Source organism: Oncorhynchus kisutch, linkage group LG19, assembly GCF_002021735.2.
Source record: "Oncorhynchus kisutch isolate 150728-3 linkage group LG19, Okis_V2, whole genome shotgun sequence".
Lineage (NCBI taxonomy): Eukaryota > Metazoa > Chordata > Actinopteri > Salmoniformes > Salmonidae > Oncorhynchus > Oncorhynchus kisutch.
In genome coordinates, this window is record NC_034192.2 from 7,534,949 (window position 1) to 7,545,285 (window position 10,337).

General features: G+C 44.3%; 1 protein-coding gene across 1 annotated transcript in view; it reads right to left on the reverse strand.

Moving 5' to 3' along the window:
* Positions 1-8,696, reverse strand: part of LOC109864563 (neuroepithelial cell-transforming gene 1 protein) — a 32,475-nt gene extending 23,779 nt beyond the window's left edge. The window contains exon 1 of the mRNA XM_031797995.1: positions 8,482-8,696. Coding sequence (XP_031653855.1) covers positions 8,482-8,624 — 143 coding nt within the window. The 5' untranslated portion in view covers positions 8,625-8,696. The remainder of the gene's footprint in view (positions 1-8,481) is intronic.
* Between the last annotated feature and the right edge of the window lie 1,641 nt (positions 8,697-10,337).

Sequence of the window (10,337 nt, forward strand, 5' to 3'; positions counted from 1 at the left end):
TGTATTTATTATCTATTTCACTTGCTTTGGCAATGTAAACATGTGTTTAACATGCCAATAAACCGCTTTGAATTGAGCGAGAGAGAGAGACCTGGGCAGAAGAGAGAGGTGTGTCTGTGTGGCACTGGGAGATGTGAAAGGTCACTACAGGTGGTCAACAGACACCACACTCCTCCGTCATCTTACCCCTTTACATCATGAGGACTGTGGTCAGTGACACTCATGGTAGAGACCATACAGCCATTATGAGCGAGAGACCTACGCACAAGCAGTGCTGCTCCTGCATGAGTCAGAACCAAAGCCTGAACTGGATGATCGGTTTGACTCAGTATTCAACTGAACGCACCATAAGGTGGGAAAAAGGAGGGAGAGTTTAGTTACTGGATCTGCTGTGGCCTGGAGGTGAGGAGGATGGTTATGACAACTGTCAAGAACACCCCTAGGGTGTGTATTAATGTGTACATTATTCAAAATGACATTACCTCAGACAATGAGCCATGATGTGAAACAAATCTGAAGAGACACCAGTAATAAGTACCCTGATAGGTCTATCAACAGTATGCTATCAGAAACGTCTCTGTTCAGTGAGACATTCCTGTCCAATAGACATCCCAGTGACATCTGGCAGCCAATGAGCTCATAAAGTGAGGTGATGCTTTGTGTTATTCTATGTTCTGGGAACCGGTGTGTTCTGTAGACAGCAGGAACACTGAGGTATGCGAGGTGATGAATGAAAGCTATGCTGCTACGCTGTGACGACCTGGGTGGTTCTCTGGTGTCCGCCTGGTGGTGGTGTCTGAGGAATGCAATGGAGCTTCACAGGAACACTAGATAATCACAGTAGCTCCCTCAGGAGAAGCCAAGGGACGGCCAGAGCAGGGCTATTTCTCAGACAGTGGTCAAAACATGCAGGGAATGAGGCTGGAGCCCAACACAGGTGTGTGTGTACAACAACACAATTATCACCAGCAGTCCTGTCTCTCATTCTCCCCCTGTCTCTCATTCTCCCCCTGTCTCTCATTCTCCCCCTGTCTCTCATTCTCCCCCTGTCTCTCATTCTCCCCCTGTCTCTCATTCTCCCCCTGTCTCTCATTCTCCCCCTGGCTCATCATTCTCCCCCTGTCTCTCATTCTCCCCCTGGCTCATCATTCTAAACAAACACAGTAAAAAGGTACATTATGTAATAATGCAGAAAATAATTCCACCCAGAGACTGGGAAAGGTGTTTGCTAACAGGATTTAGGCCTAATCATGATGTTTTGGAAGGTTCTTCCTCTCTGATGCACACGTTGTACAGCAAATGACATCAACGTTGTATCATCCTAGAGTGTTTAGGCCAACATTGCTTTTACTCACATTTCTGACCCACACACACCAGATAACAGTCACACCTGACCTTAGCCTAAATCGATTATTTCAGATTCTGTAATGTCGATGGGATGTAATGTTGTTTAGAGGGCCACAACCGGACGATGCTGGGACAATTGAGCGCCGCCCTATGCGACTCCCAATCATGGCCGGTTGTGATACAGCCTGGATTCGAACCTGGGTGTCTGTAGTGACGCCTCAAGCTCTGAGATGCAGTGCCTTAGGCCGCTGGGCCACTCGGGAGCCTGGGTCATTCAAATGAAAAAACATCCCAATTACAAAACAAATGATTATTTCAGACACAATTTCCTTTTATCTGACCTTATGTGTGGACCGGATGTTTAAGGATGCTGACCTGTTAAAAAAACAGAGATAGCAATGTGGTGCACCTGACAGAGTTCATCATAAAAACCCCTCCGAGTGTCTGACTGTGCATGCCTGAAGGTCATTTACTCTGAAATCTTTACCTGGGGCAAGAGAGTTTTTCCAGGTGAGAAATACTGGAGGAGTGGAGGCCAGGGTGGCGGGAGGTGGGGTGGTTGGAATCAGTTTTACATAACCTAACCTAACAAACAAAGGCAGGGCCAACTATGATGCCTTTCCACTGACTCACAGCACATACAGCTCTCTCACACTGGCACAGTGAAAGTGGCCTTTGCCCCAAAGCTGACTGCTATGACCAAGTGAATACGAAGTGACATCAATCACGTATGCATAAAAAGGCCCCACACACCAGCACAATGGCTGGTATCAGCTTTCTGAACAGCTCATCGTGGGTTGGAAACGTGACATTGGATACATTACATTGAATACACCTGAATGCTATTGTTAAAGGGTCTAAAAACTAGAGATGTTTTACAATCTAGGTTTGTATGACATTATATAGTTAGTTGTTTATTTTTCTAGAACATTACTGACCATTCTGCTCCCATGACACCTGTCCATTTTAAAAGGGGACAAAGGTCGGTCCCTGGGGCTTGTGATTGGACGTCACAGGCAGGGGTATGATTCTTACTCAGAGGTAGACCTATCTCTTACACACTTCTGTGGGTGGATAACACCTGAATAGGCTGGAAGCAAGTCAGAAAATGTTGACATAATTGAGGCTGAAGGACAGTGAATAACGATCGAGACAGGAGCACGCGGCTCAATAATCACAAAGGTAACATGCAATCAAACACCTATTACCTAGTAATCCAAAGTCCACTGAGCAACACTCTCCTTGTTTTCCTGCAGGGTTGGCTATTGGGGTCATATTTATAGTCACAGTTTTCCATGTTTTCCCAACAGTGGGCAGGGGCCTTTTGGCACAAAGGATGGAAAGCCTACCAGTGTGCCACATGCCAACATCAAATTTCTCAGTACTGATTACCCCAAAATAAATTTGACTTTTGGCTCTCTGTCTGCCTAAAACTGAAATAGTAAGTTTGATTTAAAGGCCTGGGGAAATTCATGAAGACTATGTGTCATAAATTGTATACTCAAACAGGAAAGATTAAAAAAGTAGAAACAAATCAAGTATTTTCTTCCCTACAAGTAGAGGTTGGAGTCAGACGGGAACACTATCTTTATGAGACTTTGAACAAGAAGTGCAAAGTCCTTTCATGAGACATATGCTGTTCTGTAGGCCAGAGAGATATGCAGAATTCAGCAAAAATATTGGTGTACAGCGTAAAACACCAAATAATGCATGCAGAGCAGAATTAGGCCGATACCCGCTAATTATAAAAATCCAGAAAAGAGACGTTCAATTCGACAACCACATAAATGGAAATCGATTCCCTAACCTTACATAACAAAGCCATTACCTACAGAGAGATGAACCTATAGATGAGTCCCAGGGCTCTGTTCACAAACAAACAGACCACACAAAGCAACACAATTAGACCCAACCAAAACACGAGAAAACATAACAATAATTAGATGCTATTTGACCCTAAACAGAGAGTACACAGAGGCAGAATACCTGACCACTGTGACTGCCCCGACACAAGGAAGGTTGACAGGCAGACCCGGCTTCCAAGAAAAGACAGGCCGCCGTAGGCAGACCCGGCTCCCAAGAAAAGACAGGCCGCCGTAGGCAGACCCGGCTCCCAAGAAAAGACAGGCCGCCGTAGGCAGACCCGGCTCCCAAGAAAAGACAGGCCGCCGTAGGCAGACCCGGCTCCCAAAAAAAGACAGGCCGCCGTAGGCAGACCCGGCTCCCAAGAAAAGACAGGCCGCCGTAGGCAGACCCGGCTCCCAAGAAAAGACAGGCCGCCGTAGGCAGACCCGGCTCCCCAAAAAAAGACAGGCCGCCGTAGGCAGACCCGGCTCCCAAGAAAAGACAGGCCGCCGTAGGCAGACCCGGCTCCACAAAAAAAGACAGGCCGCCGTAGGCAGCCCCTGCTCCCAAGAAAAGACAGGCCGCCGTAGGCAGACCCGGCTCCCAAGAAAAGACAGGCCGCCGTAGGCAGACCCGGCTCCCAAGAAAAGACAGGCCGCCGTAGGCAGACCCGGCTCCCAAGAAAAGACAGGCCGCCGTAGGCAGACCCGGCTCCCCAAAAAAAGACAGGCCGCCGTAGCAGACCCGGCTCCCAAGAAAAGACAGGCCGCCGTAGGCAGCCCCGGCTCCCAAGAAAAGACAGGCTATGTGCACACTGTCCACAAAATTAAGTGGAAACTGAGCTTCTGTTTCTGTTGCCACAAGAATAAGGCAACCAGTGAAGAACAAACACCATTGTAAATACAACCCATATTTATGTTTTTTTCCCTTCTGTACTTTAATTTTTAAATTACAACACTGTATATAGCCATACTATGACATTTGAAATGTCTCTATTCAGTGAGAATTTGAGGGTAATGTTTACTGTTTATTATCCATTTCACTTGCTTTGGCAATGTAAATATATGTTTCCCTCGCGAATAAAGCCCATTGAATTGAATTGATAGGAAGTCTAAACAGTATACTTGGCACGTCCCAACTCTGACAAAAACTGTCAGACTGGCTTCTATCCCCAGACCATCAGGCTGCTCGATAGTCACTAGGCAGCTCCCTGATACACCCCCCGCCGGACTACCCCCAATGGACATTTATCATTGCTACAGTGTAAGGGGCAGCAAGTAGCCTAGTGGTTAGAGCGTTGGGCGAGCAACTGAAAGGTTGCAAGATCGAAACCCGAGCTGACAAGGTACACATTTGTAGTTCTGCCCCTGAACCCACTGTTCCTAGGCCATCATTGAAAATAATAATTTGTTCTTAACTGTAAAGGTTACATTTTTAAAATAATAATTATGTAAAGTATATAGTATTATTTTTTATATTCCTGTTTTATTCACTCTTACCCTGCCCCCACAGTTGTAAATGTGTATATATTATTATCACTCACTCAATTCTTTTTATTTATTTTATTTTTTAAATGACCTGCACTGTTGGAGCACGGCGCATAAGATTTTCCCTGTACCTGGAAATTACATCTGCGTCCCTACACGTGACTAACAAACTATTTATCTATCATCCAAACACCCACACCAACTGTTATTCGTGGTTACTTGATTAATTTGTTGGCATTTACTGCCACCTTGTGGTCAACTAATGTGTATTACAGTATTGCAGCATACTGTCCAGTAGTACAAAATTATTTGCAGTACTTGCTATCTGTAGCTGACTGTCTGTTTAAAAGTTTACAATTACGGCATGTGCTGACGCAAAAGGATAATTAGGTCCTGACGGGAACATGCAAAAGTAATCAGCTAAAATGGGTTTTCCAAGGACTTGGAATATGCAACCAGCACTACCTTCTAGCTGCAATATAAATGTGTTTGCATGTTTAATTAAGGATCGGCTTTCCGTTAACGGGACAGTTAGAAATCATGCAGCGCGTTATATCAAGATCACAGATATTAGAGTAACAACAAATGATGGTAGATATAAGTGTCTTATTAACAAGATTTTAAGCTTTCAGAGGATATATAAAACTGCACTGTCCAATTTACAGTAGCTATTACTGCAAAAAAATGCCATGCGTGTTTGAAGAGAGCTCCTAACAAGTTTTCAGAATGTATCATCCAAAGGGTCCCAGAGATAACATGAAGTGTTGTTTTGTTAGATAAAAAATTTCATATGCTAAAAAGGTCCATATAGCATGCACGATCGATTTTGTATTTCCACTCGTACAATTTGCAAAGAAAGGAATCTGTGAAAATCTCACCCTGAATGTTGTTGGAACGAGTCAAATCATGTTCGTATCTATTCCTCAGAGATCCTAGAAGGTAACAAGACTTCATTAGGGGTGTAGTATATCTTATAGGACACCATATTTGGTCAGAGAGTGACGCCTTCATGGCACGCCGATGATGCGGGCGGCCATCACTTGAACGACTGTATCTTTGTCAAATAAGCCCTAATCGGGGTTTAACAAAGCTAGCTAGATAGCCAATGGGAGATAGGACCATACATCCAGAGGATTCCAGACAAAATTTGCCCACGAAGGACCGCCGCGCCACCTTCTTGTTCAAGTGAGCAAGGCACAACAAGGTGAGTCCAAAAATGTATTGTATGCTGCTGCATAGATTATGTAATATGCCAGGGAGATATGTATACTGTAGCTAAGAATGTAATATTAATGTATATTGTGTAGTAAGCTGTTGGTAGCCTGTGTTCTTCACCCTATTAATTTGGTCTCCTTTCCCCCCATATGTAGCCTAGCACATGTAGCCTATAGCCTGTTTTAGAAAAATGTCATCATTGAATATTGTAAGCGCTTTCATTGTCTGCTTATATGCCCCCTTTATTTATACTACAGTTCTGACCTGCTGTACAGGAAGAATACTGTAAGAACGGCCTGTTTTGAATTCTGTTGCTGTACATTTCAAAAGTGCTGAACAAATAGTTATATTGACTATGTCCGTCCTAGCTCATTAATGTCTTAACCGAAATTACAGATTGCCTCTTATCCACATTTGTTTAACCAAGTCAGCCATATTAGCTGTCTTTTTTTGTTAAAGGCAGTAAATGAGCCTGAATGAACTGTTTCGCTGCCAGACAAGTCGTAGTTGATATTCAGGTGTTGGGACTGCTGGTGGGACTCCGCTGCTGGGACAGCTTTATGTAGGCCCTAACAGTTTGTGGGCACCATTTGAATGTATTGTTTAGTGTTGTGGCTTTGCTGGCATGCAAATAAAACATTTCTTGTTGAGGTTGCCCCACCATGGAGAACAAGAGCACCTCCTCCCAGCTGCCCACTGCACTGAGGCTAGGTAACACGGTCACCACCGATAAATCCATGATAATCGAAAACTTCAACAAGCATTTCTCAACGGCTGGCCATGCCTTCCTCCTGGCTACTCCAACCTCAGCTCCCCCCCCCCCCCCCCCGGTGCAGCTGTCTTCATCGACCTGGCCAAGGTTTTTCTAATGACTGCCTTGCCTGGTTCTCCAACTACTTTGCAGACAGAGTTCAGTGTGTCAAATCGGAGGGCATGTTGTCCGGTCCTCTTGCAGTCTCTATGGGGGTGCCACAGGGTTCAATTCACGGGCCGACTCTTTTCTCTGTATATATCAATGATGTTGCTCTTGCTGCGGGCGATTCCCTGATCCACCTCTACGCAGACGACACCATTCTGTATACTTCTGGCCCTTCCTTGGACACTGTGCTATCTAACCTCCAAACGAGCTTCAATGCCATACAACACTCCTTCCGTCGCCTCCAACTGCTCTTATTAAACGCTAGTAAAACCAAATGCATGCTTTTCAACCATTCGCTGCCTGCACCCGCACGCCCGACTAGCATCACCACCCTGGATGGTTCCGACCTAGAATATGTGGACATCTATAATTACCTAGGTGTCAGCCTAGACTGTAAACTCTCCTTCCAGACTCATATCAAACATCTCCGATCCAAAAATCTAATCTGGAATTGGCTTTCTATTTCGCAACAAAGCCTACTTCACTCACGCCGCCAAACTTACCCTAGTAAAACTGACTATCCTACCGATCCTCGACTTCGGCGATGTCATCTACAAAATGGCTTCCAATACTCTACTCAGCAAACTGGATGCAGTTTATCACAGTGCCATCCGCTTTGTTACTAAAGCCCCTTATACCACCCACCACTGCGACCTGTATGCTCTAGTCGGCTGGCCCTCGCTACATATTCGTCGCCAGACCCACTGGCTCCAGGTCATCTACAAGTCCATACTAGGTAAAGCTCCGCCTTATCTCGGTCCACTGGTCACGATGGCAACACCCACCCGTAGCACGAGCTCCAGCAGGTGTCACTGATCATCCCTAAAGCCAACACCTCATTTGGCCGCCTTTCCTTCCAGTTCTCTGCTGCCAGTGACTGGAACGAATTGCAAAAATCATTGAAGTTGGAGACTTTTATCTCCCTCACCAACTTTAAACATCTGCTATCTGAACAGCTAACCGATCGCTGCAGCTGTACATAGTCCATCTGTAAATAGCCCACCCAATTTACCTACCTCATCCCCATACTGTTTTTATGTATTTACTTTTCTGCTCTTTTGCACACCAGTATCTCTACCTGCACATGACCATTTGATAATTTATCACTCCAGTGTTAATCTGCTAAATTGAAATTATTATTGCTGTCTGTTCACACTGCTATGCTTTATCTTGGCCAGGTCGCAGTTGTAAATGAGAACTTGTTCAATTGTATAATATTGTATAATTACGTGATATGACAGCATTCCGCAAACCCGCTCCAAGATTAATGGTTGACCATTCATCACACTCGCCCTGCTTTGATAGGTGTAACGTTATCGATAATGAAAAGACACCGGTGAAAGAAAATTCACGGAATTTATAGTGACATGTCATTAGCGGTGTGCATGATCTCATGTGCAAAGTCATCAAGCCTATAATTTTACTTCCCTTGTGAGAACCATGAGGTAGGCTGGGGTGTAACAATGACAACTTTCTCGAATTGTAACGTCAGCCAGGCACATGCTAGCCATCGAAACAGACATTCAACTGACGTAACTAATATTATTAGCTATCTAAATAATGTTAGCTGGAGTCTGTTGGTAATACGTTGTTAACGCCATATAAATAGTTTACACTTATAATCTTTTCATCCCCTGCACGCAATAGTTAAGGCCGCGTTTGTCTCACCTTGATTTGCTATTGTTATTTCTCTCGGGGGATGTCTCATCATCTATGGTGAACTTCCTCTTCATGTTTGCCTTTCTCTTTGGTCTGTCATTCTGCTTCTCTGGTGTCGAAATTTGAACCTGTGCTTCACCTGTTTCCTCCATTTGAAAGGCAGAACCAGAAATCAATGTTAAAGGTGAGAATAATAGATAACTATTTATGAAAAAATAATAACAGTAGACGGATGTTTGAAATTCTTTGAATATGGCGGAAATCTGAACAATGACCAATAAGGAAAGACCTGAGGTTCTAGTTGCTAGGCTATATGGTTAAATGGGAGGGGTCATAACATAAACAGACGACTCTGGGCGGGGCCAGCACCTCTAATAACAATTGGAAATGCTGTTACAATGAACTTGCTTCTATAATCTGCACAAAACAACCCTTAGACACAATTAAATATCAATGCACTCTACCGTGTTTTTGTATTGTAATAGACTAATGTTGTGCATTTCTGCCCTCTTTGATATTTCAGTTCAACAAACAGTTGTGTTCTGCAAGGATTTAAAATATTACATTATTGTTATGCAACTGCAAAAGGCAGATGGGATCATCTGGTGTAAAATGAACTATTCTGGATAGAATCACACACACACACACACACACACAGAAAAAGTACCCAATTGTCATACCTTAATAGAAAGTGACTCAAGTAAAAGTGAAAATCACCCAGTAAAACACTACTTGAGTAAAAGTCTAAAAGTTATTCGTTTTGAAAATAATAAAGTATCAAAAGTAAATGTAATTGCTAAAATATACTTAAATATCAAAACTAAAAATATAATTAATTTCAAATGTCTTATATTAAGCAAAGCAGACGGCAACATTTTCTTGTTTACAATTTACGGATAGCCAGGGGCACACTCCAACACATTATTTACAAAGGATGCATTTGTGTTTAGTGAGTCCACACACACACGCACACACACACACACACACGCACGCACGCACGCACGCACGCACGCACGCACGCACGCACGCACGCACGCACGCACACACACACACACACACACACACACACACACACACACACACACACACACACACACACACACACACACACACACACAGCCCCCATACATCCAGAGCCATGAGAACAGGAGCTTCATTTTCAATTAGAGAGACATGATCTATGGCCACAAACACACTGCTAAGTCTGACCAGTGTGTGTGTGTGTGTGTGTGTGTGTGTGTGTGTGTGTGTGTGTGCGTGCGTGCGTGCGTGCATGTGTGTGTGTATATATGTGTGTGTCACCTGAGAGACAAGCAGGTTTTAAGCTCCCCCGGCCTCCCCCTACAGTGAATCAGCCATACTGACAGAATGAGGCCTTTCTATTACAGCAGACACACACACAGTAGGACAATCCAGGTGTGTTCACCTATCATCCGAAGGATAGGGAGAAGGAAGGAGCCCCTACCTGAATTAGTCCAGTATAAAGTATAAAGTATTTATTGCTGAATTTCAACAAATAGTTGTCAAACAGCTCCAAATCTAGCGTGCATGCACGGAAAGGTCCAGGCTTCAGAAGTCATGGCGGCAGTTCACAGCTGCTGGTCACATTCCAGTAGGTGGTCTGTCCGTAACGGAACGCCCCCTGTCCTGGTGCTGTTACTGTGACATTAGTCTCCAGCAGGGCCGAGAGAGTGAGGGGCTCACATAGTTCAGTACACTGATCTTTAACCTCAGTGCTCTCGGTCAAATCTAGGGCAGCACTTAGATACAGACACACACACACGCACAAAATATTTCTATCATTGTAATCATCACCAAAATCAATGTCTTGTCGCGTGTGATGAAATACCTTCTTGCCAGTTGTC